Source organism: Vanacampus margaritifer, chromosome 17, assembly GCF_051991255.1.
Source record: "Vanacampus margaritifer isolate UIUO_Vmar chromosome 17, RoL_Vmar_1.0, whole genome shotgun sequence".
In the NCBI taxonomy this organism is placed as follows: Eukaryota; Metazoa; Chordata; class Actinopteri; order Syngnathiformes; family Syngnathidae; genus Vanacampus; species Vanacampus margaritifer.
The window spans coordinates 18,811,741-18,839,720 of NC_135448.1; the positions used below are offsets into that span (position 1 = coordinate 18,811,741).

The window sequence follows — 27,980 nt, forward strand, 5'->3', positions numbered from 1 at the left end:
TGTGAGCAAATTACATTTCGCATCGAGTAAGATTTTAGATGAAAAGTGAACGAAACTTATCATCTGATCTTCCTTTCTCCTTGGTTGTCATGGTTGTGAAACGAACAGTCTCTTATCAACCAACCAACCACGATGCTTTCAATCCTCTCAAAATACTGGATATATTTTTCGGAAAAAAATTGACTTAACACAATGATAACTAAGGTCTTAGATATATTTTATGGGTATAACTGTGTTACTTGGGTTCTTCAATATTCATTCAAGGAAAGCATACATAAGATAACTTTGCATTCATACAGCCGCGAACGTGTGGAAAGGGAAGCTGCCATTATTTTCCGAAGAGTACTTGAAGGCATCTCAAGGGGCGGGAACTCTTTGATAAGTGTCCACCATTGCTTCATTTCGAAGCGCAGCTTTGCCGGTGATTCGTTTTTAAAACCCCGTAGCTTGAACCGCTTCCTCGTTTGTTCACGGTGGTTTCTTCTCCATTCCTTGGGCCAGAGTCGACGGCGTCATGTCGGCGGGCTGGTGGAGCAGTGATGCGGTGACCCACGGCCTCATGGCGCTGTTCGCTATGGGCTCGTGGATTTCCGTCAATAGTTTGTGGGTCGAGCTCCCGGTCATCGTCAGCGTGCTGCCCGAAGGTCAGTGGTCGTCTCTTGGCGTTCTCTCTTCGGCTAGCCACAAGACTTTGCAGTTTGCTCACCGGTTGAATTGACATGAAATATTTCGGTGGACTTTAGAACAAGCTAGCAATTAGCCGGCTAGCGGTTGACACCAACATAATCGTTCGCTTTTGCTTTTAATTCATACCGAAATAGCATACTACGATTCTGCTAACATGTACATGAAATGGTTGAGACGGTCAGAAAAAGCGGCTAAAAAAACTAAATTAAAACACGACGGTAAACTGCTATGGTAAATAAAGTTTTCCCAAATTTCCAAATATTTGAAATGTCAAATTTTCACTTATCTTAGTTTTAATTTCAAACAAAAACATGCGTTGTAGAGAGTTAAATCCCAGGGTCAGCAGTGTCTCTTAACACAAGTTAAGTTAACACAGATTTAAATTGATCCTGTATTGGCTGTCAGATCAATGAAAAAAATAAAATAAAAAAGCCTGAATATCGACACCGATGTTCCCCAACCAAGCACCGATACCACTGACACTTTTGATACATCAAATTTCCACAACAACAAAAAAGACATATAATTACGTGTAGCCAGACAGTTAATATATGTCAGTGTTACTTGAGTATGTGAGTGCATTTTTTTTTTTAAATAATTGGTAGCAGTATGAGGACGTAAAAAAAAACAGAGCAGTCTTGTGTTGTGGTTGCAGGTTGGAATTTACCAGCCTACCTGTCAGTCCTGATCGCGTTGGGCAATGTTGGTCCAGTGGTCGTGACGGTGACGCACCACTGCGCGCCAGGCCGCCTCAACGAGCGCGTGGTCATCCACTGCATCCAGGCACTGGCGGTTGTGGCATCGGTGCTGCTGGCCATCTTCTGGTCGCGCACGACGATGGTGGCGGGGCAGCTGCACTCGCTGCCCTTCCTGCTCCTCACCTTCGTGCTGTCGCTGGTGTGCTGCACGTCCAACGTCACCTTCCTGCCTTTCATGTTCCGCTACCCGCCGCAGTACATCCGCACCTTCTTCGTCGGGCAGGGCCTGAGCGCCCTGTTCCCGTGCGTGGTGGCTCTGGGGCAGGGCGTGGGCCAGCTAGAGTGCCCCGTTGTCAATGGCACCGTGCAGCCACACTACCTTAAGGAGAACTTCCCGGCGCAGAACTTCTTTTGGTTCCTGTTTGTCATGCTGTCGGTTTCCGCACTGAGCTTCTTGGCTTTGACGCGCCGGCCGACGGCGTCGAAAGAAGCCACCCCGCCTCCGTCTGACGACCCACGGGGATCATACGCAAGTATTGAAAGTATGGGGAAAAAAATATTTTGAAAATTTCCAAGTATGGAAATGGGGAGGGGGGATTATTTCTAAGACTGCACAGTTATTTATGTCCGCAAAAGGAATGCGCTTGCTAATATTAATATACATTTAATTTAAATATACAAGTTGATTTTTTAAATAATTTTTTTAGGTTTATGTAAGTTACATAATTGAATATGCAACTATGCATGGTTACGATACGATTTACTTTTTTTTTTAAATTAATTTTAAAATTTTTATTTATTTTTTAGTGAGAATTATAAGATTTTTTTCAACAGAAAATACTGGAAATTTATAAAAAGAAAGCAATTTCCATATTTCAAATATGTAGGAACCCTGGACGCCACGGTTAAGAGTGGTGACGAGACGCACCCGCTCGGCAACGGCAGCTCGCCGTCGTCCCAGGAGGAGGTGCGCCTAGAGGAGGCGCCGGCGCCGCCCGCTCAGACGTTTTGGACGCCGCACAATGTTTACCTCCTGGCGCTGCTCGCCATCTCCAACGCGCTGACTAACGGCGTCCTGCCATCCGTGCAGAGCTTCACCTGTTTGCCGTACAGCACCATGACCTTCCACCTCTCGGTGGTGCTCGGCAACATTGCCAACCCACTGGCCTGCTTCCTTGCCATGTTTGTCATCCTGAGGTGAGGTGGGCACGTTTTAGTGCTCAAATGTAGCGTTGATTTTTGAAATGGGTGCAGGTGAATCATAGATGAGGTGAAAACACACACAAAAATATTTAAAATGTAATAATTAACCAGTTATTTATATTTTATGATGTTAAAAGAGTACATTTTAAACTTGACTCTTGAGCTCATCTGGACTCTCTGAATCCAGCACGTGCACTGAGCTAACGTTTTTTGCATTCCAGGTCTTCTACGCGTCTCGGTATGTTGTCCCTGGCAGGCGGGGTCTTTGCGGCCTACCTCATGGCTCTGGCGGTCCGCAGTCCGTGTCCGCCTCTGCATGGGAAAACTGCTGGTGTGGTCTTAGTGGTGAGCGAGCATTTTTTCATCTGAAATCCTATTGGAGTTGGTAACCATATTTTTGATAACAACAATATCACAGACTTTTTAGTTATGGATACCAGGATCCGTATCAGTGATTAGGGCTGTGCAATTAATTGAAATTCAATTACGTTTTCAATTATTACACTCCACAATTACAAAATCAGCATAATCGTAAAAATTAACAACTAATTGAGTTGTTTAAATTGATACATTTGCTAACTTTTTATTTTATTTAAAATAACATATTTTATCCAAAAGGAACTTGCATAATTATAATATTTTCTTGTTTTGTACCAAAAAATTTAACATTGTCCTAATAGTGATTTCAATTAATACCAATATATTCGTGATGAATATTTTCTTTATTATCAATCAGCCCTATCAGTGATGATACTGTACGTCTGTACTCAGACTTGAAAAAATGCTGACAAAACACACTGCGATGTGGAGCTATTTTAAGGTAGCTATGTCTCTCATTTCTTCATCTCTTATTCACTATATGTACTCCATTAACACATTGCCCCCTAGTGTTTAGACTGAGAAACCACATAACTGACAGAGTTAAATGTACTTAATTTATTATTTTTCATTCCTCTTATATATATTTTTTTTATTTGAATTATTATTATTTGGTGGTTATTTTTGTATATTTGTGAATTTAATCTAAATTAGTTTTTTTTTTTTTCAATGTGTCAGTTTTTTGTCAATTCTTGGATAATCTGCGCACTCTGCTTCCATTCAGCCTTTTAGGCTTCTTAAGCAGATGACAATAAGAAGACAAACTGTGTCCCATTTTGTCTTCTACGGAGCAAATAAGTTCTGGAAAACATCGTTATTGAACCCTACGCACACGTCTGTTACATTATATTGCACTCAATTTTTAAGTTAAGTTGGTTGTGTGGCATTAAATGTCATATCACACGAAACATGTCACGTTAGCCGCCATGTTAAAAAAAAAAAAAACTGTTTTGAAGGGTAAAATAAATTTTTACAAAGTAGTTAAACATTCAGATCCTTTGCGAATGAGTAACCTGCATGTGCCTTCTTCGCCAGGTGTCTTCCTGGATCATGTTCACGGGCCTCTTCTCCTACCTGAAGGTGGTGATCGGCACGCTGCTGCACGAGGCGGGCCACGCCGGCCTGCTGTGGTGCGGCATCGCCATCCAAGCCGGCTCGCTGGTGGGCGCTCTCACCATGTTCCCGCTGGTCAACATCTACAACGTCTTTGAGCGGGGACTGGACTGCGTCAACGGATGCCATTAAAGCCAGATAAGAGCTTTTTAAATATGTATTATTACGCATGTAGCATCAGGTGGTTCTGAAGCATCAAGAGGTCCAAAGTGCTCGATGACAGTGGGAGTGTTGTGTTGCCGCACGCTGGCCAAGGGGCTGTTATGTGCTGTAAAAAGCATGAGAATTTAACCTGTGCAGTTGTTTACATTGGACCATGTGACACTATTTCCTCAGGGACACGACCCCCCCCCCCCCCATTACCCTTCATTGATTCACCCTTCAATCTGCTTCAGTGTTTCATAATCTTCTCAAAGGAATTCCCGCTGCCATCTTTTTCTTTCTTTCTTTTTTTTTTTTTTAACAAAAAAATATTGCTTGTGCTGCTTTAATGTTAAGAAGGAATTTCAGTTTTTATACATTGTTTTTAAATCAGCATTGATTGTACTGTAATTAATAGGGCTGTGCACAAGTCGCTGGTGATTCGAATGGGGATTTGCGCGGTCGTGGAAAAATGAACGCTGGATCCTGATTTGGGCACAAAAGACGCAATAACCAACCCGGCTTCTACCTTTTTATATGGAGGACCAAAACTGCCAAAATTCTAAATAAGTAAATGACTAAATAAATAAATAAATGACTAAAAGTGAAAATAAAAACTGATATTAAAAAAATATAATTCAAAAATTAAATCCTAAATATAAATGGGGGGGAGAAAAAAATATATATATACAACAGTAAAAAATAAATACAAAATAAAAAAACAAGATTAAAAATATATATATATCTATACAATTAAATATCAATCAACAAATAAAAACGCTCTTCTCTCACATTTATTTATTTCATGGTGCAGACGCTCTGCCAGGACGAAATGTTATTCAAATTAGGGGGCGTTCCTAAACGTGCCTTGGGTTGGACTTTGCTGTTGCAAACTGCTTTTTAATGGCGAGCGAGGAAGTCTCGTTGGCTTGCATGGAGAGCTCCAGCAATGTACAACAATCTTGACCACTGTCACCTCGACTTGTTGTCAAGGACTGAGGTGAATTTTTTATTTATTTATTTTATTTTTACTTTTATTTATTTATGGATATATATTTTTTTCTATTTCAAAATTTTTTGGGGATTTAATTTTTGAATTATATTTTTCATATGCATTTTTATTTTCACTTTTAGTCATTTATTTATTTTGAATTTTGGCAGTTTTGGTCCTCCATGCCTTTCTTTAGGCACAATGCGGAGCTTCATCCTGCTTAACGTACGCTATTTAAAATAAAATAAAAACGTTGGCAAGTTTTGGCAATTAAGTGTTGAGTACGAGAAGTTTTCAAATATGATTGTCAGGCTTTGTGAGTTGATTTGGTAACCCATCATTTGGTGTAGATACATTAATATGTAATTAAGTAAATTCATTTTTAACAAATTGGATTTTTCATCTGTTGGGCGGATGATGGCTTCTTTTTTTTTGCAAAAGGAATGAATCATTTCGGAACTCTGTCACCAACGTCAATAGGAACAGCAAATCGGGATTTTGGGTGCGAGTCCGACCTCTTGTGATTGTGATTGATGTTTGTTTTGTTGCCTTTCTTATCAATCGGACTCTTGTTTGCCTTTAAATGCACGTAACATGTGTAACATCACATGGCTGGTGTGTGTATTACTCTTTTGTTGTCACACAGCAAAGTCATGAAGACGTACGAAAAGTTTACATTTTGTGATATAAACAAAGTGAGACCAAGATAAATCATTTGCAATTTTTTTCCTCACCATTAATGTGAATGTGTGACATACATGTTGAAGTTCAACTCGATTAAAAGTTATCTATTCAAGACGGGAGGTCGACTCGGCACGCATCTGCTAACATTTACTTTAAAGTGCCTCTGAGTAAGCCAAAAATAAAGTTGAGCTGTTCTTGTAGGCTTTTCTTGTCATTTTGTTTTGCTTTCTCACAGAAGTCAAACTGTTTTGTAGTAACACTGATTCTTGTTGCAGTTGAAGGAAGAAAAAAAACAGCCCCCAATGCTGCCACTAATGTGCTTCACTTTCGGTAGTAGACTGTTTTCTATTTACTTTTTTTTTTTTTTTTTTTTTTGATGAGCAGTGTTGTTTGCGCCAAAGAAACCTTTTGGAATTATGGCCAGAAAGTTCAACCTTGGGTTCAGTGGACTGGAACGAAACTCTCATAAAAAAATGTTTAATGGCCTGAAGAAAATAACGTTAAACTTTATGGCCATCCAAAAAGTATGTTTGATGCAAAAGCAACACTGCTCCTCTGCTTATTTTTTTATTTAAATGCTAAAACAACAACAACTGACATTTAAACATGGGTTTGTAGTCTTTTACTTTTTGATAAACATATTTCTAAATATTAGCTTGTATTAACCTCGGAGACCAAGTGTCTGTTAGAGGTTAGGATATTTTGTTTTTAATCACATAATTGTTTTTTATTATGGAAAAAAATATGTTGCTTGGTAAAATAGATTACCGGTATTGTTGAGTATGTATGACAACTGATGTAATAATAAATTTTAAAAAAAGTTTGTTAAATGGCAATTGTCCAACAGTGTCTTATTTGAGCCGATTTATGAATGACATATATTTTAAACTTTTTTTTTTTTTTTTAATCCTCCAGAGTATGGTCACATTTTCAACAGCCATTATAATTGGTACACTTGCACAATGAAATTGATCCATCTTGCTTTTAACAAGATAACATTCATTATTATTATTATTATTATTAATTGGCATTCAGTGGGCTATTCCCTTGCATGATCTCGTCATCTTGTGCAATTCTAGCAAATGAATGAGCCCGTGTGTGTTCTGTTCCAAACCTCAATGAGTTCAGTCAAAAACGAGGCTCGCAGGCAAAGTGGTGGCAAACGGCAACATGTGATGCCCCCACCCCCACACCCCCCCCACCCCCTGAAGGCGTCACACGGATGCGCTTTTTAAAAACATTGTGATCAGCAAAACCCAGCACGTGTCACGGCTGGATGAGCGTGAACACACGCAAGCACGCCCACTCTCAGCGAGAAGGCTCTTAATCCCGGACTTCGGGCTTCAGTCACTCGCTCCAAACACGACATCCGGACAACTTGTGAGTATGCCTTTTGCCTTCATGTATATACCACCCATGTTTATGGTGTTTGTAGTTCTAACATCAGGTCAAGTGATTCTGCAATTCTTACTTCCACTTTTTTGATTAAGGAAAAACAGGAATTTGGCCTTTTGCTGTATGAAAGGCTCCGCTGATGCTTCACTAATTGTACTAACCCCGAATGATTAGATTACAATGCTGTTGTAGTTTTTACGTAACTTTTTAATTTTTTATTTTTATGGATGCAAGTGCAATTGGTGGGGATGAAGACCACAGGGAGGCCGGAATGTCTCAAGTCCACCCTGGCCAAGTCTGATCCTCTCAGTCTTGTAAAGCCTCAATAATAATAAACAATGCATTCAGTCCCATGTTTCCCACTTTATGTAATAGCAAGTCATGTTGACGTTAACTCACACTTGACTGCTTAGACACGTGCGCAACGAGTTTTTTTTTTTTTTTTTAATAATTTCCAAATAAATGTTCTGTACTCCATGCACGACTACATGAAGTAAAAAATTAACCTATGACAATTGTCGTAAAGTTGGCATCAAAACACTTCCTGCTGCAGGTCACGCATTAATTCACAAAAAAACAAAATAAAAATGTTGCTACTTATATCTTCAGACCAGTCTTGGAGGGTCCCTATCCTGCATGTTTTCGATGTTTCCCTCCTCCAACACACTTGTTCTCAACCCTGGCCCTCGCGTACCCCTATCCGGTCTGTTTTCCATGTCTCCCATAGCCAACACATCTGAGGATTAGGATCGTTATCAGGCTTCGTGCACAGCTGGCTAGTTAGCTGATCATTTGAAACACCTGTGTTGGTTGTGGGAGACATGGAAAACAGGCTGGATAGCTGTACTCGTGGACCGCGGTTGCGAACCACTGCTCCAACACACCTGATTCAAATGAGCAGCTCATCAGCAAGATCTGCGGAAGTCTGATAACAATCCCGATTATTTGAATCAAGTGTTTTGGAGGAGGGAAACGTATAAAACATGCAGGGCAGGGGCCCTCCAGGACCGGAGTTGGTAACCCCTGCCGAATAGGATACTTTAAAACGGGTAACATTTAAAGGTGTCAAACTCCGGTCCTCGAGGGCCGCTGTCCTGCAGATTTGAGAGGTTTCCCTTCTCCAACACAGCTGATGATGCGCTCATCAGCAAGCTCTGCATAAGCCTGATAAAGATCCTGTTGGTTGGAATCAGCTTGTGTTGGAAGAAGGAAAGCGCCGAAACCTGCAGGACCTGGATTGCCCAACCCTGATCTAGGACCCTGCCTAGTACCAGAGCTTGGGTCTCGTCCTTGCTGGTTTTCCATCCAAATCCTGTTCTGAGCACGACTAACTCCAAACCTTCTACCTTGTAGAAAAGAAGCTGGGCCATGTCTGCGCTCACCCACCTTCTGGCGTGCCTCTTCGGCATGGGTTCCTGGGTGTCCATTAATGGTCTGTGGGTGGAGCTTCCCCTGATAGTCCCCCAGATTCCCGAGGGCTGGTACCTCCCATCATACCTCTCGGTTCTCATCCAGATGGCCAACGTGGGCCCGCTCTTCGTCACCCTGATGCACCGTTTCCGACCGGGAGCCCTCAGCGAGACGGCGGTCGTTTACATCATCATCGCACTGGGAACGCTTGCCAGTTTCCTGTTAAGCTTCTTCTGGAAGGAGACGCTTGTCGTAGCGGGGGCGCCCCGCAGCGTGGCGTTGCTCGTCCTCACCTTCTCCCTCGCCGTTGTGGACTGCACCTCCTCGGTGACCTTCCTCCCCTTCATGATGCGCCTCAAGCCTCAGTACCTCACCACCTATTATATCGGCGAGGGCGTGAGCGGCCTGCTGCCGGCCGTCGTGGCGCTGGTTCAGGGCGTCGGTGTGGTTCACTGCGTCAACGGCACCCAGGGCCAAAACGCCACCGATGGTCTCCCGACGTTCCGGGCTCAGCACCAGCCGGCCAACTTCTCAGCGGAGATCTTCTTCTACTTCCTGAGTGCCATGATGCTGGTGTGCCTGTTGGCGTTCGTCCTGCTCAACCATCACCCCGCCGTTGCCAGGGAGAAGACCAAAGGCCAATACAGCAATGGAGTCAAGGATAAGAACTGGGTGGAGAAGAAGCCCATGATGGAGCCGTACAGACCCTCAAGACCCAAAAGCCGCTTTGGAGTTGGGACCTACAGCTGGATGCAGGTGTTTTACATCTTCGGGATCCTGGCGTGGACCAACGCTCTGACCAACGTGGTGCTTCCGTCGGTGCAGTCGTATTCGTGCATGCCGTACGGAAACAACGCCTATCACCTGTCTGCCACCATGGCGGCCGTTTCCAACCCTCTGGCCTGCTTCATCGCCATGTTTTTCCCAATAAGGTAAGTACGAGCACGGTGTCGCTATCGATATCAAACCTGCTGCTCCCTTGCACCTGCCCGACACTTGCCGTCACACCTTTGGACAATTTAGAGTCTTCAGTTAACCTACCACGCATGGTTTTGAAATTTGGGAGGAAGACAGTCATCGGAAAAAACTCAAGCAAGGGATGGGGGCGGGGGGGCAAGCAAACTCCGCATGAGCTGAGATTAGAACCCGGGACCTCTCGACTGTGATGCATATGCCGATGTAGAGACACCTGGGAAGCTTTTTATTTATTAAAAGCATAATCTCATTTATGACTAGATCCTTGTGGCTGATGGGGGCGCTGACATTGGTAGGCAGCGGCGTGGGGGCTTTTATAATGAGCATGGCCGCCCTGAGTCCGTGTCCGCTATTGGTGAATGACGTCTGGGGCAGCGTCATCATGGTGAGTTCAGGAAATCTTTATTATGGAGGACCAAAACGGTTGTAAAAAATATAATTCAAAAAATAAATGGAAATAAAAACTAAATGCAAAAAAATATAAGAACTATATGTATAAATAAAAACGCTCTGCTCTCACCCTTAGTTATTTCATGCTGCAGACCCTCTGTCAGGATGAAATGTAATTCAAATGAGGGGGCGGTCCTAAGCGTGTCTTGGGTTGGGCGCAGCGTTTTTATTTATTGATTGAGTAATTTTATTTGCATATTTTTGTATTTATTTCGACTTATTTTTAGATTTATTTATTTTTTCTAAATCTCTTTTTTAATTTTTATTTTTTACTTTATTTATGGAAATATATATATATTGTTTTAATACATTTTTTGTATTTCATTTTTTAACTATTTTTTTATATCCATTTTTATTTTCAGTTTTATTAATTTATTCATCCATTTATTACATTTTAATGTTGGCAATTTTGGTCCTTCATACTTTTCGGAGTCCAGTGAACCCTTGTTGAACATGACGTATACGTTTCCTCACACTCGGCAGGTGCTGGCGTGGATCGTCTTCGTCCTCACTCTGTCCTACGTCAAGGTGATCATCGGCGTGGTCCTGCGCGACGAGGGCCATAGCGCCCTCTTGTGGTGCGGAGCGGTGGTGCAGCTGGGCTCCCTGCTGGGTGCTGTCGCCATGTTTCCCATGGTCAGCGTGTACAGCCTTTTTGCATCGGGCGACCCTTGCAACACCCGGTGTCCATGAAGGAGCCTGAGATTTTTTGTTTTAACTGTGTTTACATGCTAACAGGACATTGAGCCTCCTTGGAAAGCAAATGTGATGTTGAATTATTAAGTTACGTTTTGTTTGTGAGGTGTAAATAGCGATGTTGTACTGCAGCTGCTCTCTTTCTAATACTGTTTGCAACTCAATTGATGTGAAAATGAAATACAAAACATACATTTCAGAACAATTTCATGTGAATGGCGCAATGGTGCATGCTTTTTTATTTTTATTTCTATATCTCATGATCTTCCTGCACCGCGGATCAAACTGAGCAGACTAAAAAAATTAAAAAGTGAACATTAAAATTTAAATAGAGAAACTAGAAGCTTTTCCAGAGAACTTTTTTTAAAATGGAATTAAACTGGATGTTTTGTTTTGAAAATGGAAATCGAATATATGACTATTTTTTATTAATTTTGTTTGAGAATTTAACTTTTTTTTAATAATTAAAAATAGAATGGACAACAGTTACACGGTTCATTCTACATTAAGCACTTCTTTTTTCACATTTATTCACTGATTCACATCATTCCAAATCTACACACACTAATAATTCTACTATTTTTCTCATTACAAATATTCATATTTTACACACGCACAAAATAAAAAATAAATAAAAACATTTCTCAATCTCCAGCAAAAATTCACGATTAATTTCCAAAGGCACATTTGTTGTGTTACCGGATTTTAACGCTAGGTGGCAGTGTTACTCTGCAGATCCCATTGAAATTGTATTAGTAAGAGTAGATGCTACTGCGAGCGTGATTTTTTGTGTGTGTCTACAGTCTGGCCTTATTTGTGTCCTAACGCCACAGCATTAAATTTAACCGATTCAAATTATTTTTAGTTGAAATTCAAATCATTCAGCACATTTAATTCACCTTGGGCACCATCCTTCAACGTGTCCACAATTTCAATGAAAAAAAAATGCACAATTTAATGTGACACAATGTGAAATTGATACAACAGGTGTAAATATTTATTAGACAACTAGGAGAAAGAAAATCGTCAGGGGCACATGCAAAATGTTCCATATGATTATGGAAATAGAATATCCAATAGCAAATACAGAGCAGTGTGTGGGACATTCAACAATCAACCAATGAAAAATACGCAATAAAATGAAGGCTAAACTACAGTATTAGTTGTTAAGGATACTGTTAAAAAAAACACACACACACCAAAAAAACAAAACTGTGACCGAATGATTGTGATGAGGACAGCATTCAAACATTTTCAGCCGGTTAAGACCGGAAGTGCTCGACGTTGTGTGTAGAGATAAAGCGCGGGGTGCACTAAGCTGGCCGCAGACAGGAGGGTGATGCACAGGGGCGTCAAAACGCACCGCTTCCGGTTGAAGTGCATCATGCAAGCCACCGGGATGTAGCAGAGCAACGTCACGATGCAGGTGGCGGCCACGACGAAATAAGCCCGCCTCTTGGCCGGCCGCGGTGCCGCCCCGCCCGGGCCGGACCTCCGCAGGGTGTTCACCACCACGCTGCTGCTCCTCCACAGCAGCACCATCATGAGCAGCATCAAGAAGAAGGGCGCGTTCCTTCGGATGCCCCGGATCCACGACGACGAGACGTTTGCGCTGACCACCGAAAACACGGCAATGAACAGGGAAACGAGCCAGACGGCGGCGGCGCCCACCTCCCGGACGCGGTACCGCTCCAGGCTGAGGTAGGCGGTGGGGCGCACCACGGCCACGTATCGCTCCGCGCAGATGAGGCACAAGCTCATGGGGCCGCCGGTCTGCACGTAGACCAGCAGGAACTTCTGTAGGTTCTTGTGCCCCTCCGACCAGCTCAGTGCATAGATGAGGTGCGTGGCGCACAGCACGTACTGACTGGCGTGGAAGAGCGCCAGGTTGATGTTGAGCACGTCCAGGCGGGCGCGCTTGGACTTGAAGCTGTGCCACATCAGACACGCCGCCAGCGGGGGGCCCACCAGCAGCGTCACGATGTCGTTCAGGTATATGAACACCTCTGTGACCGGACTCCTCTTGCAAGTCATGTTGGCGGACTCCATCGCAGCACCTGCGCGTTCCATCCATCATTCAAAACATGATCTACGCGGGTTCAATATTTTCCAGGCAGCATGCTCAATTGTAGACATTTTATTAGGTTGGTCTCCAAACGACAAGACAAAATCTCAATCGCAAGTTAATGCACTGGATATTTTATTTATTTTATGTATTTGTTTAGTTATTATGTAACTCGTGCATGCAGGCCAACTTTTGAGTTGTAAGTAAAATAATTCCTTTAAAATGATCATTAATGCGGATTTTTTTTTTTTAATGGCATGATTAATAATTAATTCTCTGCCATTGAGAGTTGTGGATGTCAACGAGACACTTTTACTGAGATGTCAGTGAATATATTAATAAAATTAATAATCTAATTTATTGGGTCGAAAATTGCCATTTAATTATTGCAATGTTAAGCTAAAAAGAGATATAAAGGTTTTTAAAAAATAAATCTTTCACTGTAAAAAAAAAAAAAAAAGACAAATCATTTTAAAGACCAATACATCCCAATATATTTTTTTTTCCGGTAAAATTGCATGGAATTAATGGCAATTTTATATTATTTTACATTCTAATTAATAGCGCATGATCGTAAAACGGCCACAAGAGGGCACCAATATACCTTGAAATAATATCAGCCTATCGGCTGGTATCCAGACTCGCCCATCCCTAATTTGCAATAAATCAATTGAATGAGAAAAGTGACTTAAAAACATTTTATTCACCACTTTTGTGAAGTTATTCAGTACTGAAGTTACCTCATTGTATTTCCAGCAAGCACGTACGTTTAGAACCAAAATATGAGGAACAGCTCTTGTATGACGTCAACAAAGTTGAGTGGGAAAACATGGATGGAGTAATAAACTCTCAAAATTGAGCATTAGTTTAAAAGTTCCACACATCTTGGACTGGATTAAAATTTTGTAGGTGTACCAAAATAAGTGTCCACTATTTAGCTTTAATGCCGTAAAATCTAAAGCACTACGATCTCTATTAACAAGCCACATGGAGTCTAAATTGAGTTTTTAATTTTCTATTCGAGGAATATGATTTGATGCGGTGTACGTGCTTACCAGGTGCTGATGGTTGCCGTCCAAATGATAAAGTGACGCCTCATTTCCCTAAAGGACCAAAAGCAGGTGCGCTGTAGAAAAAACAAATGTCACCCTTCATCACCATTTTCATAACACTGGGTTGTGTGTGTCTAGTGTGTACGTGAGTGTGTGTGTGCGCCCGGTGCGTGCGTGCGCGCGCGTGTGTCTCTGTCTCTAGTGTGAATGTTTCAAAGCATTTTAAAAAAACAAACAAACTGTAATGGGGAAAAAATACCAAACTATTATGACCATGTTGCGCATGTGCGTGTGGACGTCCAAGCCATGTATAGTGAGGCTTTTTTTTTTTTTTTAGATGACCATGTAGTCAGGCATTTATAAAAAAATAAAAAATAAAAACACATGTATGTATGGCTTTTTTTTACCGACCATGTAAGGTGTTTTTTTTTTAACGACCATGTATAGTAAGGCTTTTTTTTTTCTTTTTTACCCCTAGTTGGGCGAGCGAGTAATTTAACATGTTTAAAGTTTAAACTTTAAATACTGGATATACCCTTCGACACATGTTAAATCCTGTGACATGAGCTCTTTTCGTTTTTTCGTTGCACAAACTTTATTTGAGCGTTTTCCACCAACGTACAATTCGCTCAGAGCAAGCTCCACCGCTCTCATTCACTCACTGGACCCACACTGCCCCCCTGTGCCAAAGTGGGACATTGCAATACTCTATCCCCCATAAAACTAGTTGGCCTGTAACACACACATTAATGACAAATTTGCCCTCTGGTTTGTTATTCGCTACGGTGTTTATTATTTGTATTATTGTTCTAATTATAATAATTACTATTATTATTATCATTTTTATGAGTAGTAGTATAATTAGTATTATTTTAGCTAGTTAGTTCTGGACTCAGCTGCAACCCGGAAGTTAAACACTGACCGGAAAAGGAAATGAAAAATTGTTTAGTTTGGCGTTTTTGTTTTAAGCACATGGTCGACTCCAAGTTACGTTAGTTGGTAATTTTGGATTGTTTACATGCACAGAGGCGTCCACAATAAAGGAATATTGTCTCCACGTCGACTGCTGCGCGTCAGCTGAAGAAAAGTGGCAACCCACTGAAAAGGTAACTCGTGCTCAACTTTTCTACGTTTTTACTGCATGGTCCTCTAAAAGTACATTTTAGTTTAAAAAGAACCATCGTCTCTTATTTAGCGTGTCCTCGGTTGACTATTAGATAAACTAACGAAACACGATACTATTGTCAAATGTAAAATGTGTTTATTTGGTCCACTTGTCAAAAACGAGAAAGTGTGAGATAATAATAATAAATACTAAAAAATAACATCAGGATTAACAAAAAAAAATCCAGTTTGAGCATTTGAAAATATTCTAATGAGTCAGTATTCCTGATGAGTTGTGGGATTTGTTGATGCTGCATTCGAGGATGGTCGGAATTTATCCAAGTTGTGTTTTCAGTTCCGACCTGAAAGTGTTTGAGGCGAAAGTAAACAACCGAAATGGTGGATAGTGATGAATTTGTCTTTTTGTTTTGGTCCTCAAAACTCATTTTGTCCTCCAGCAAATTTACCTTCTCGCAATTTAGCTTCATTTAATGTTTTTATCTTATATCATAAGCTTTTTATACAGTTCAGTAGTTCACCGTATAATTTCATGTAGGGAGATAGCGGCAAAGTGCCACGTACGTTGTGTTAGTATAGTTATGTCGTATATTTAGGAATGAAAAAAGCTATCTAGTGTTATACTCGAGTAAATTGTGGGTGGGTGTGACAATCAGTGGTACTTTAACTTTTACCATTTACGGTCTGTGTTTTCAAAGGGGTCGCCATTGTAGAGTGACGTCACATTGTAGTCCGTCGGTGAAATCGGGGTACTTTTTTTTCGGACTTCGCAAGTGGGATTTAAAAAAAGAAAAAAGAAAAATAATAGAGATTTTCGAGTTCAAGGGGGCGTTCCCGATTTCCGAGCACCCTCGATTGCAACATAAATTCCAGAGGGCGGGGCAGCAGCGGTTGGCAAAGGCGCGGTCTTGTGCGGGTGGTGGGCGTGGCTTAAGTTGGAACGCACTTACCTGCTTGCTCACTGCATGTATCACTTGTATTCTATGAAAAATCATCAACAGGCAGCCTGTGGTCAAAACTTCAATAATATGACTTTTATCAACGAGTGACACGAATATTTAAGAGAATTTCAATTGTGGAAAGTCGAGTGTTTTATGCAAATTGGCACCTACGATATGCAAATGAGCATTACTCACCGCTGCCTTTTGTATTTTCTTGACAGGATCGAGGCCGTTTGGGCCATGGATGGGTCTGCGCTACAAGAATGCAATTGGAAAGCTGCTTTTCGACAGGTGCGTGTACTTTTTTTTTACACCGAGGATGCCATGTTGTGTGCTTGAGGTGTGTCTGATGCCACGTAGCCATTTTGTCAGTGCGCTGACTTGCGCTTGATGTACTTAGACACACACCAGAACAACATTCAATGGTTCTGAACATGTGCTTTTTTTTTTTTTTTTTTTTAAATCACATTGGTGTGGCTCAAATGATTGAAAAATGAAATATTTAGAAAATATAAACAACTTAAAAACAAAAATAAAACCTTTTTTTTCTAATATATTAAAAAAAATCTTAGGTTGATATTATGTTGCCTGCTTATTCAAATAAATGCAATTTGTACAAAAAAAAATCTTCATAGCGCATGTCCAGGAGCATTGAATGATGTGATGTTGTGTGGTTCCACTTGTGGATGAATCGAGTGATGGGTCAGCCCGTTGGTTTTTGATTGCGCTCATCTACCTAATGACTTTTCAAACTAGTTGCTGTCTTGACTAATGTATAGAGGTTCTGATAGTAGATAGAAAAGTCGCAAGGTGCCCCTCAAGTGCACCTAATCAAGTGTCCAAATATATATATATATATATAAAAAAAAGATTTGCTAAAATTGCTTCTGCTTTTACTGATGATTTCGCATGCTAACCTTTGTTAACAATTTTTAGCCGATTTGGCATGATTGCTTACTCACTGTCAGTTTTTTTATTTTTATTTTTTATTGGTTGAGCTGGGTAGCATCGGACTTAGCTGCGTTGTGAGTAATTTGATGTGAACGAGCATGACTGACTCCCTTTGTTTTTGTTTCCCGACAGGATGGGAGGAGGTCTTGGACCACCACGCAGCCAACAGACTCAAGACTTTTGGGACATGTCGGATGGGTCTGCGCTCCATTGACAGCAAGCTGCTTCTGGACAGGTGTGTGCGCTATTTGAAGGCAAATGTTGTGTGCTTGAGGATGTCACAAAGCCACTTTTCAGTGCGCTTGAACCTCTGCTTGATTTCCGACACGCACGCAGCAGAACATCATTCGCAGCTTGTGAACATGTGCTTTGTGAAATGACATTGTTGTGGCTAAATGATTGAAAATGTTTGGCAAAATAACATGAAGGTCTTTTGAAATCCATCAACGGATGTTATTTTTGCCAACGTTTGAAAATGATGCTATTCAAACAAATGTCCAGAAGCATTGAATGATGTTCTTGTCTTTTAGTGTGTTTGTTGGCTTTCGGAGACGATGGCTCACTTGTGCTCATGTGACATCACACACACACAACATGGTGCTGTGTGTTGCTGCATCCATGTACATTATTTATTTAAAACATTAAATTCTTGTTGTGTCCATAAAAGTGCTTGTCTCAAGTCAAATATATTGTTGAAGTGGAATGAGCGTCTCCGTGTTTGATTTCCAACTGCACTGTGCTTGTATTTTCAGGGCCTCGAATGGATTGCACGTGGATTGTTCTTGAAGACGTTTGGTCTCCCGTCCGAGCCGGCTTTCTCGCTTCATTCTCAAGGCCGGATGGCGGGATTTTCAACATGAATGGAGGAAGCCTGCTCGGACCAGGGGCCAAAACATCTTCAAGAACAACCTGAACAATCCACTTGCAATCCATTCAAGAGCCCAAAAATGCTTTTTTGCTACGAGGAAGCTTCAAAATGCAAATGAATGGACATCCCAAAAATCAAAATAAATAATAATAAAAAAAAAATAATAAAATAAAATCAATGATTTGCATAACTGGCCACGCCCTCTCTGAATTGACCAATCAGCCGGCTGCATGCAAATTAATTTGCATAACTGACCACACCCTCTCTGGATTGACCAATCAGCTGGCTGCACGCAAATAACCACGCCCACTTTCCCACCGAAAACTGGGTGTATGGCCTAATTTGCATAAATCACGCCCACTTATGCAAACCTAGACCGTTCAATTTGCATAAACCACGCCCATTTATGGGGACAACCAATCAGATTCTGGCACTTATTACAGAACCCACCAATCAGATGGCTTCCTGCTCAATAATTTGCATAACCATGCCCACCATGCAATTAGGCCACACCCCTTTATTTAGCAATTATTTTTTTCCCCCGTTTTTTTTAATTTTACAAGCAAAGTTCAGAAAAGTTATAATTCTTTCAATTTATTTTTTTTTTGCAGGTTTTGTAATGTTACAAGAAGAGTTCAGAAAAGTTTAAATGTTTAAATTTCTAGTTGTTTTTTGCAGAGTACATGTTGAAATGACAAAATGAAAAAAGTAAAGATGTTTTGTTTTAAGTTTTTTATTTTTTTAACACAACAAAAAAAAACAACTTGAAGTTGTAGGACTTGATTGCTGTCTCCTTGTGGTCAGCAGGTGAAGTTGAGCCAGCGGGAGCAGATCGTGCGGACCTAAGACAAAAACGACATCAGTGAGTCAAGTCAACTTGTTGTGCAGCAAACGTTTTTTTAAATATGATGAAGCCCACCAGCAAAGAAGGGGATCCGACAACTTTTGTGGGATTTGGGCCGATCGCTCACACGGCTGCGTCGCCAGGAAGCCCGCCATGTTCCACGGCATCTGCAGAAGAACAACATTGGAAGACATCGAGGAAAAGCTCGCCGAGTAGACCACATTCAAAGCTTACCGTCAACTTCAAGCTGTTTGCATCAATGCAGCAACAAGAACACAAGTGTTGGACAAAAGTCACTGCCTGGTCGAGGGGACTCTACAACAACAAAAAGGAAGTCATGAGTTTTTTTTTTTTTTTTAATGCAGCAAATTTGACAGACGCTGAAACCCACCAGTGCAGAAGAGGACCTGCGACTCAATTCTGGGATTGTCAGTGATGACGCAGCTGCATTCACAGGAAGATGACCTTGAAGAAAACATTGAACAGCGGGAGCAGATCGTGCGGCCCTAAAACAAAACAACATCAGTGAGTCAACTTGTTGTACAGCAAACGTTTTCCAAATATGATGAAAGCTACCAGCACAGAAGGGGATCCGGGCCAAATTGCTCACACTGCGGCATCGCCAGGACGCCCGCCATGTTCCTCGGCATCTGCAGCAGAACAACATTGGAAGACATCGAGGAAAAGCTCGCCGAGTCGACAACATTCAAAGCTTACCGTCAACTTCAAGCTGTTGGCATCAATTTAGCACCAAGAACACAAGTGTGGACAAAAGTCACTGCCTGGTCGAGGGGACTCTACAACAACAAAAAGGAAGTTATGAGGTTTTTTTTTTTGAATGCAGCAAATTTGACAGAAGATGAAACCCACCAGTGCAGAAGAGGACCTGCGACTCGTTTCTGGGACTGTCAGTGAAGATGCAGCTGCATTCACAGGAAGATGACCTTGAAGAAAACATTGAAGTGACCTTCCACGACGGCAGCGGACGAACAAACACACAAACAGGAGATGAGCAATGAACCAATCCAGCTTCTACTTCAGTTTATTAACACGTGTCAACAATTTAAAAAAAAAGTAGTTGAGCTTCTTCAGGGTCCGGAGATGCTTTGGCACGCTTTAGTGGACAAAAGCAGAAGACGTGTCGGGACAAAAAGGTAAATGTACCTTTTTGAGGGTCCAGAGTGAAGCGCAGTTCAATGCAGCTTTAGGGAAACTACAAAAAGAGAGATATATTCAAATAAGTTTATCAAATTGCAGCCATTTTGTTTTGCAGCATGCTCAAACCCAGCGATGGCCAGCCTCACACAATTCTTGTTCCTCAGGCAGCTCTGGCTCAAGTCAAGACGACGTTTTTACCTGCACACAAAAAAAAGCCGGACATTAGGAATGGTCAGTGCAAGTACAATTTTTTTAATGCAGCAAATTTGACATAAGATGAAACCCACCAGTGCAGAAGAGGACCTGCGACTCGTTTCTGGGACTGTCACTGATGACGCTGGAAGGAAGCCGACCATGAAGGAAAGATTGAAGTGACATGGCGTACTCGAACCGTCCACTTCTTTGCAGTGGATGAACAGACACAAACAGGAGATAAGCAATGAACCAGTCCAGCTTCTACTTCAGTTTATTAACATGTCCCCCCCCCCAAAAAAGTGGTTGATCTTCTCCAGGGCCCAGAGATGCTTTGGAACCATTTAGTGGCCAAAAGCAGACGACGTGTCGGGACAAAAAAGGTAAATGTACCTTTTTGAGGGTCCAGAGTGGAGCGCAGTTCAATGCAGCTTTAGTACTACAAAAAGATAGAGATGTTTAAATATGTTTAGCAAATGTTCATGTCAGCCATTTTGTTTTGCAGCAAGCTCAAACCCAGCGATGGCCAGCCTCACACAATTCTTGTTCCTCAGGCAGCTCTGGCTCAAGTCAAGACGACGTTTTTACCTGCACACACAAAAAAAAGCAGGACGTTAGGAATGGTCAGTGCAAGTCACCAGACATGTCCTTACCCTCCTTCAGTCATCTTCACCATGTGCTAAAACAAATTAAAACGTGATATCACATTTCAACGTGTATGAGTGTTTGTGTCTCACCAGTGGCGAGAACAGGGCTGAGCTGGACACCGACCGTGTCAATGGCCTGCTGCAAGATGGCTGGGCTGAAAGACGTGGTAACAGAAGATAGTTGGCTTTGAAACAGGCAAGCACGTTTAGCCAGTGTAGAGCTTAAAAAAAAAGAAAAAAAGTCTCTCATAGGGGAAGTAAGCAACTTGATTTCAAGGGGAGTCCATTCGCTTCAAGATGTAAGCCTGTGGACACAAAAGAAAGTTAAGAGTTGATTCTCATTGAAGTTGTTCATGTACAAACGCTGGCAAGCTGCCTTCTGCCAAACGGTGCTCTTCTCCGGACGCTGGAAAGGGAAAAAGAACTTCGTGTTATTCAAGATATTCCGTTTCATAAAAGTTTTAACAAATAAGTACTTTACTTACCGCGAGCATTTATTTCCAAACATGTCAAATAAATGCGTTGGTGTCATTTTAGCACGCGGTTGACGTTAATTGACCGCGATCGAGCAAACATTTTAGCTAGCATGCTAGCAAGGTGTTTGCACGCTGAAAAGGTTAAACATGTTAAAAGTTACAACTACGAGTGTAAGAATTTTTTTTTTAACAAACCTCTTGTCAAAGCTTTTGGTCATCTTGTCCTAGAGGAGTGGAGAAGAGCAGGCGGAGGATGTCGACGTGATGCTGTCAGGTTGGCGAAGAAAAGAAAGATCGCTCGTTCAATTGGTCACAGCTTAAATAGATTTTCGGTAACGACGTCATCACGTGGTGTTTTTTTTTAAAAGCTTTATTTAACCAAGAGAACAAAAAAAGTGTTTCAACTGCATCTAGACAGAAAATCATCACAAAATTAGTAAAGTACTTGGCGGGGAATCGAACCCTGCTCGTCTGCATCAAAGTCCAAATCGCTAACCATTCACCTAAACTCACATGTCACTTCCGCTCATTTAGGTCATTATCATGCCTTCAAGTAAAAATTTGGACGAAATGATACAACCATTAATTCTATGAATAGAACCAAATTTCCCAAAATTGTCGAAGTTGAGATGGTCGAGTGGTATACGACTTGTCCTTCGCTTTACACGTTCTCTGGTTCGAGCCTCGTATTCTGCCCTTTAGCTTTCGTCCTTATGCATGTTAGTTCGAGGGTGCTCAACCGAGAATCGAACCAGGGTCACTTGAATCGCAGGTAAAGTTTTATACCATTCGGCCACCATGGTTGAAGGTTTTCGACGTTTTATCTTATGTATTTGTAGGAGTCCCCCCACATAGGTTTGAGAAGTCAATAAATACAATAAGATTTCGAAGTCGGCAAAGGACGACACTGGCCAAGTGGTCTGCAACAAAGCTTACCGTATCCTCAGACCTGAGTTCGAGTCCAGAAACTTTCCGCTTTTATTGGAATATTTATCAAATCATTGAAAATGCAGGAAAGAGCTGGGATCGAACACGCAACCACCGGTACGGGAGTCGATATTTTATTCCATCTGCCATCAATTCACAGTCCTTTCGGCAAAAATTAATGAAGGTGATGAGTAGGGGTTTGTAATCCAGAATTGGAACGTTAGTTTGTTCATGGGCGCCTCCGAACTACACCTCCCTCCCCACCAACCATTTTATATATATATATATATATATATTTTTTTTTTAATGGGTATTACTTTAAATTCACGCATACACATCCTGGTAGTCAGCTATGTAATATTCTCAAGTATGAATCCAACGATTGTTCTATATATTAATCAACAGATCACGAACAAGTCAATCCCCTTCCCAGTCATCCACAGGAGGGCAGTATTGCATCGTGTCTCTGAACTTTCCAAGAGTGTAACGCTGCACTCTGGAGACCGCAACACTCATGCGAGTACTATAGCGGAAGCGCGCATGAACTTCAAAATAATAGAAAGCGGAAGTTTTGATCAATTTCAAAAATTAAATAAGCTTAATGCTCATGCATGCTTACAGTATATTAACGGAAAGCTCTCGATCTTGAACGAAAGCGCCAGCAGAGAACTTAAATATCAGCGAAATATAGTTAAACATAGATGTATATTTGTATTTAAATAGGAGTATGTTTTTTTTTTAAGGTAGAATTAAGTCAGTTAAAATTTTAATACAAGACAATGTGAGTCTATCAAAATTAATTCAAAATTACTCTATATTTAAAATGAATGTTTAAATACACAAAGGTATACGTATGAAACAGATATAATCATGCATAAGAAGAACATGCATGAAGATTTGATAAACTAACTTTTTTTTTGTCTCATAAGTGAACGCCATGCATTCCCTTAGGCCAGTCATTTTACAATCAGCTGCAAACGACAGCACATCATTGGTTTGGAATTTGGGCAAAAGACAGTTACAACTTACAACAGCCCAAATATTCATCTTTTTTTGTGTGCAATTTCTTAACCAACATTGATGCATTTTGGAGTACATTTACTGACGCCTAAAACATGTCCACAGAACCTGTGGCCTTTGCAGTGTGGGCGACAGTCGCGGGGTAGCACGAGTCACTGGTCGTGGTGGTAAAGTGGAAGCCTCCCATCCGCTTAATTAGTAAAATAACAGCTGCTGAGTCACAAAGTTCTTCCGGGTCACGTCCACCTCCATTCAACACTCATTTCCTTTCGTCCGTAGGGCAGTCACGTGATGACGTGCGTCGGTGCATATGCTTTTTTATTTAAATAAAGATGTCCATGTGTATAGCAAGGCGTTTTATGTTGTTTGTTTAAAAAACAAACAAAAAAACATATATATTGTATAGTAAGGCGTTTATAAAAAATTTTTTTTAAAAAACGACCATGTATAGTAAGGCGTTTTTTAAAACATGACCATGTTTTAAAAATACATACATAGAATGAGAAAAATGACTTTATTTATTTATTATGTAACCTAGCCCATGCATGCAGGCCAACTTTTTAGTTGTAAATAAAATTATTCCTTTAAAATGATCAATTAATGCGTTTTTTTTTATGGCATGATTATAATTAATTCTCTGAGAGTTGTGGATGTCAACGAGACACTTTTACTGGGATTTCAGTGAATACATTAATTAAATTAATAATTTAATTTATTGGGCCAAAAATTGCCATTGAATTAATACAATTTTAAATGAGATATAAAGGTTTAAAAAAAATATATGTCACTGTTTTAAAAAAAATGAAAACAAAAACAACAATGACAAATCATTTTAAAGACCAATATATCCCAATAGAATTTTTTTCCGTATAATTGCATGGAATTAATGGCAATTCTATATTATTTTACATTCTAATTAATAGCGCATGATCGTAAAACGGCCACAAGAGGGCACCAATATACCTTGAAATAATATCAGCCTATCGGGTGGTATCCGTACTCGCCCATCCCGAATTTGCAATACTGTAAATCAATTGAATGAGAAAAGTGACTTAAAAACATTTTATCCACCATTTTTGTGAAGTTATTCAGGATCGAAGTTACCTCATTGCAGTTCCAGCAAGCACACGTACGTTTAGAACCAAAATACGAGGAACAGCTCTTGTATGACGTCAACAAAGTTCAGTGAAAAACATGGATGGAGCAATAAACTCTCAAAATTGAGCATTAGTTCAAAACTTCCACATATCTTGGACTGGATTACAATTTTGCAGGTGTACCAAAATAAGTGTCCACTATTTCGCTTTAATGCTGTAAAGTCTAAAGCACTATAATCCCTATTAACAAGCCACATTCTAAATTGAGTTTTTAATTTTCTATTCGAGGAATGTGATTTGATGCGGTGTACGTGCTTACCAGATTCTGATGGTTGCCGTCCAGATGACGAAGTGACGCCTCATTTCCCTTCATCACCATTTTCATAACACTGTGGGTGGTGTGTGTGCGTGTTTCTTGTCTAGTGTGTGTAACTAACTGTATGCGTACGTTTCAAAGCATTTTCAAAAAAGGTAAAAACAAACGTGTTCTAAACCTAATCAAAAAAAAAAATTATACATCAAAAGTCAAAACGAAATAAAATCAAACTATAAATTAAAAAAATACCAAACTACAGTATTATGACCATGTGCGCTGTTTTTGTAGTGTGCACAAGTCACCACACGGCGTCGCTGTTGTCACACGTACTTTATTTACATGATCATTTCCGTCCTCCTCCCGCTGATGTTCTATAAAAACATTTAGCTGAGTTTTGCATTCCCTTTTGAGTTTTTTTGTATATAACATTTGATTTGTAAATGATGGCTTTGTTCCCTCGTCTTAATAACGCAAAGCACACTAGTTTTATTTAGTAAATAAACCAGTGTTTTGACCCGTTTTTGTAACTTAGAAATAAAAACATTTATAGTAGCGATGATAAAATGGAGAACAGTAGTTTCATACAAAAAACATTTTATTGCTTTGAACAAATTGTTGCCATGTCCACATAAAAAAAAAAAAAAGACTAACTAAGCAACTTCCCCTCTGCTATTTGTTGGTATAGTTTGGATGCTTTACTGACAAATAAACATACAAATCCAACATAAAGCAGATTATATTAACAAGTGGCTTAAGAAGGATTTTTTGGTAAACTTCAATGAGATGTATTAAGACTCATAAATACATGCTGTATGGATTAAAAAAAAAAAGAGTAAGCTAATAGTAACTGGCTGCATGATAAACATGGTTACACAAAGCACATGCTAGCAGAATAAATATATTTGTTTTAACGCCAAATAATATTACTATGTACTTATTGCTGCTGGGTAAATATTTTTTCCTCCTTTGGTCATGTGTGAAGTCAAGCTTTGCTGGATTTGAGATGATTTTGTTCTTTGGTAGTCATACAGAATATTATTTAGAATAGATTGTCTAAATGCGTAAAAATACATTAAAAATCTGTACAGGAAGTGCATAAAAGCATAAAAAAAAAAACATTGCATACCACAGCTTGAGCACTTTTATTTAAAAATGCTCAAATGACTACGTTGCCATTTTTTTAACTCATTCACTGCCATTGACGGCCACAGACGTCCAAGATTAAATTTTAACTGGCAGTGAATGACTTCAAAGTATTGACTTTGTTAAAAGGCACTTTTCGTTGTGAATATCGCTATTTGTATGTACATGTTGTAAGTGTTAGGCACTGGATGCTTTACAAAGTGCAGCACAGGATTAAGACAAAATGATGCTTGGTCCTTTTTCAATGGAAATGGACTAAAAGAGCAAAAACAAGGCAGGAGTTGTTGGACCCTGGTGGTCAATAGCGATGGCAGTTGCTCCTCTTGTTGGGAGGCCAAACCGCGCAACGTTTAAAGTGTCTTTTGGACTTCTTGTCCTACGCGTGGCTGTGGACCGAGATGCTGGACAGGTCGTTCCTGATGATCTCATTGACTGCAAGACCAGGAAGAGGGAAAAGAAAGAAAGGAAAAATCAATGAAATGGTTCGATCTCTCTCGTCATCTCTTCCTGGGGGAGAGCGGATCAGAAAGTTTCATTTTCATATACACAAAGCCCAGCACTTGCTCAGGGGTGTGTAGACTTTTGCATCCAACCCGCACACACATTCGAATGTGAACGCGACCCGCCAGCTCGCTAACCGTTTGCCGTGTCCTACTTTTCATCGTGCCGCCGCGTTTCAGGCGCGCGATCGGATTGGACAACAGACGTCAATGTATCGACGGCCCCAAAATAGTCGCGGGTGACGCCGAGGGCGGGCGAGAGGCCCCGCGTTGTGAGCGACATCCACGTCAACAACCTTCGGAAACGGTACCAAAGAAATGCTTTCTGTTTGAGTTCCGAAATAACATGCTACACAATTTCTTTCTACTTCTTCTTCTTCTCGAGGTCAATAAACACGTTTGAAGGGAACAAGTCGCTTGTTATTGAGCCTGCAGTGACATGCTAATGACTTAGCGTGTTAGCAGGAAAGCGAAGGCGCTTATGACTTGTTGCCTTGTTGGAGCAGGCGGCGGCTGGCCTTTCAGATGAAGTCATACAGGAAGCCGCTTCCGGTCCCGCGGATGCACGCCGCAGCTGGCGCCGCCTGATACGGAGGTCCAGACACAGACACACACACACACACACACACGTGTGCAAACTCTCTCACACACACGCAGGCGAGGAGCTCCCAAACAATTATGGGGACGGCACGGCCGGCCTTTGCCAAAACGGCTTTCAAACAACAGCAGCCGCCAGCGAGGATATAAAACAAACGCACCCCGGAGCCCCGCCCACTCCCCCCCCAGTTTACTGCCGCGTTCTGGTCCAGACCGCAAGCCGCGAGATGTTCTTGGCCCGCCTCCTCGGGGCTCCTACCGGGTTGCTGCGAGCACCAACTCAACGCTTCTTCTGCTGCTTTTTCCCCAAAACGGCAGAAAGATCCAAAATTTCATTTTATTTTGTATTATATTATAATAATTCGAGTCATATTAGGAATAAATCATTAATCATTAAATAAATACAATTTTAAATAATTGAGTGACACATTTAAGAACTAACATTTAATATGTAATACATTACATGTTCAATAAATAAAAGGCTATATTTGAAAGGTATTACATTAATCATATAATTTAATTTATTTAATAAAAAATGGCTACAATTGAGAGAAAAAAATAAATACATCAAATATTAAGGTATTGGTTACTAGTGGAGGCCGCTGATACTAGTCACAAATACTTAAGGTAAAAACGTTTTTTTTTTTTTTTTATCTGACATTGAGTAAATCCTCCTCGGCAGTAGTTGGCGCTATACTCTCAGAGTTTTTGGTCGTTACAACTCATACTGGTATCAGTCTAGAAAAAAAAAGTGGTATCGAACATCCCCAGTAATAATTTGTGTGAAATAATGAATATTAATGAAAATAAATGAATAATTAATGTCTTAGTTACCATTAGTTAGTTTAATAAAGGTACTGAATCAATTTGGTATTGTCCATAATTATTTTAAACATCGTAGTATATTAATTAACTCATTAATCTTATCATATTAAATATCATTGGCTTTAATATAGGAAAAAAAATTAAAATTGTATTCAAAGTAAAAGTTTCTTAAAAAGAAAAAAAATTGATTAAATGTATTGTTTGAAAGTTAAATACAACTGAACTGTACCGAGCTATACTGAATGAAAAAAATCAAATGAAAAATGTTGAAGCCACTTAACAGCATGCACCGTTTGAACATTTCATTTCGTGATTCCTTCAAGTGCCACTAGAGGGAGCCCACATTGCGCACTTTTCAGAAACGACACGCCGTCCAATCAGAGGCGCTTTTGAAAGGGGGAACGTCTTCTGGCTCCCA

The 27,980-nt window shown here is 40.6% G+C and overlaps 5 protein-coding genes across 31 annotated transcripts in view; 3 read left to right on the forward strand and 2 right to left on the reverse strand.

Annotated features, from left to right (window-relative positions):
• The first annotated feature begins 371 nt into the window (after positions 1 to 371).
• On the forward strand, positions 372 to 6,731 carry slc52a2 (solute carrier family 52 member 2). Its single transcript, XM_077549018.1, has 5 exons — positions 372 to 644; positions 1,343 to 1,927; positions 2,273 to 2,582; positions 2,810 to 2,933; positions 4,002 to 6,731. The coding sequence occupies exons 1-5, from the start codon at positions 515 to 517 to the stop codon at positions 4,209 to 4,211; spliced, it is 1,359 nt and encodes a 452-aa protein (XP_077405144.1). The 5' UTR covers positions 372 to 514; the 3' UTR covers positions 4,212 to 6,731.
• A 109-nt stretch (positions 6,732 to 6,840) lies between these two features.
• On the forward strand, positions 6,841 to 11,224 carry slc52a3-2a (solute carrier family 52 member 3-2a). The gene is made up of 4 exons (XM_077549019.1): positions 6,841 to 7,275; positions 8,644 to 9,632; positions 9,937 to 10,060; positions 10,609 to 11,224. Exons 2-4 carry the CDS (start codon positions 8,659 to 8,661, stop codon positions 10,816 to 10,818), a joined length of 1,308 nt encoding a protein of 435 aa, XP_077405145.1. The 5' UTR covers positions 6,841 to 7,275; positions 8,644 to 8,658; the 3' UTR covers positions 10,819 to 11,224.
• Positions 11,225 to 12,126: 902 nt separating this feature from the next.
• Positions 12,127 to 20,721, forward strand: LOC144037533 (uncharacterized). Of its 10 annotated transcripts, none has more exons than XR_013288952.1 (7): positions 12,127 to 12,813; positions 13,911 to 14,007; positions 14,965 to 15,044; positions 16,223 to 16,292; positions 17,085 to 17,187; positions 18,625 to 18,682; positions 19,987 to 20,721. XR_013288952.1 is itself a non-coding variant. In XM_077549079.1 (6 exons), the coding sequence occupies exons 2-6, from the start codon at positions 13,923 to 13,925 to the stop codon at positions 17,736 to 17,738; spliced, it is 372 nt and encodes a 123-aa protein (XP_077405205.1). In that variant the 5' UTR covers positions 12,127 to 12,813; positions 13,911 to 13,922; the 3' UTR covers positions 17,739 to 20,721. The 10 variants fall into 10 exon arrangements, 3 of the variants coding, with proteins under 3 accessions (XP_077405205.1, XP_077405206.1, XP_077405207.1); XR_013288953.1 differs by having other exon boundaries at positions 18,628 to 18,682; XM_077549079.1 differs by having other exon boundaries at positions 17,705 to 20,721.
• On the reverse strand, positions 18,538 to 21,457 carry LOC144037532 (uncharacterized). Of its 18 annotated transcripts, none has more exons than XR_013288945.1 (15): positions 21,333 to 21,453; positions 21,147 to 21,269; positions 20,752 to 21,067; positions 20,551 to 20,602; positions 20,408 to 20,453; positions 20,110 to 20,222; positions 19,969 to 20,020; positions 19,829 to 19,877; positions 19,535 to 19,608; positions 19,382 to 19,461; positions 19,241 to 19,314; positions 19,056 to 19,170; positions 18,899 to 18,979; positions 18,740 to 18,831; positions 18,576 to 18,662 (listed from the first exon to the last, which is right to left on the reverse strand). XR_013288945.1 is itself a non-coding variant. In XM_077549075.1 (11 exons), the coding sequence occupies exons 6-11, from the start codon at positions 20,176 to 20,178 to the stop codon at positions 18,554 to 18,556; spliced, it is 540 nt and encodes a 179-aa protein (XP_077405201.1). In that variant the 5' UTR covers positions 20,179 to 20,222; positions 20,408 to 20,453; positions 20,553 to 20,602; positions 20,752 to 21,067; positions 21,147 to 21,269; positions 21,333 to 21,453; the 3' UTR covers positions 18,538 to 18,553. The 18 variants fall into 18 exon arrangements, 4 of the variants coding, with proteins under 4 accessions (XP_077405201.1, XP_077405202.1, XP_077405203.1 ...); XR_013288940.1 differs by having other exon boundaries at positions 19,535 to 19,631; XR_013288944.1 differs by lacking the exon at positions 19,382 to 19,461 and having other exon boundaries at positions 19,535 to 19,631; positions 20,110 to 20,159.
• A 3,617-nt stretch (positions 21,458 to 25,074) lies between these two features.
• nfatc1 (nuclear factor of activated T cells 1) overlaps positions 25,075 to 27,980 on the reverse strand; it is a 29,822-nt gene continuing 26,916 nt past the window's right edge. The window contains exon 10 of the mRNA XM_077549497.1: positions 25,075 to 26,072. Coding sequence (XP_077405623.1) covers positions 26,017 to 26,072 — 56 coding nt within the window. The 3' untranslated portion in view covers positions 25,075 to 26,016. The remainder of the gene's footprint in view (positions 26,073 to 27,980) is intronic.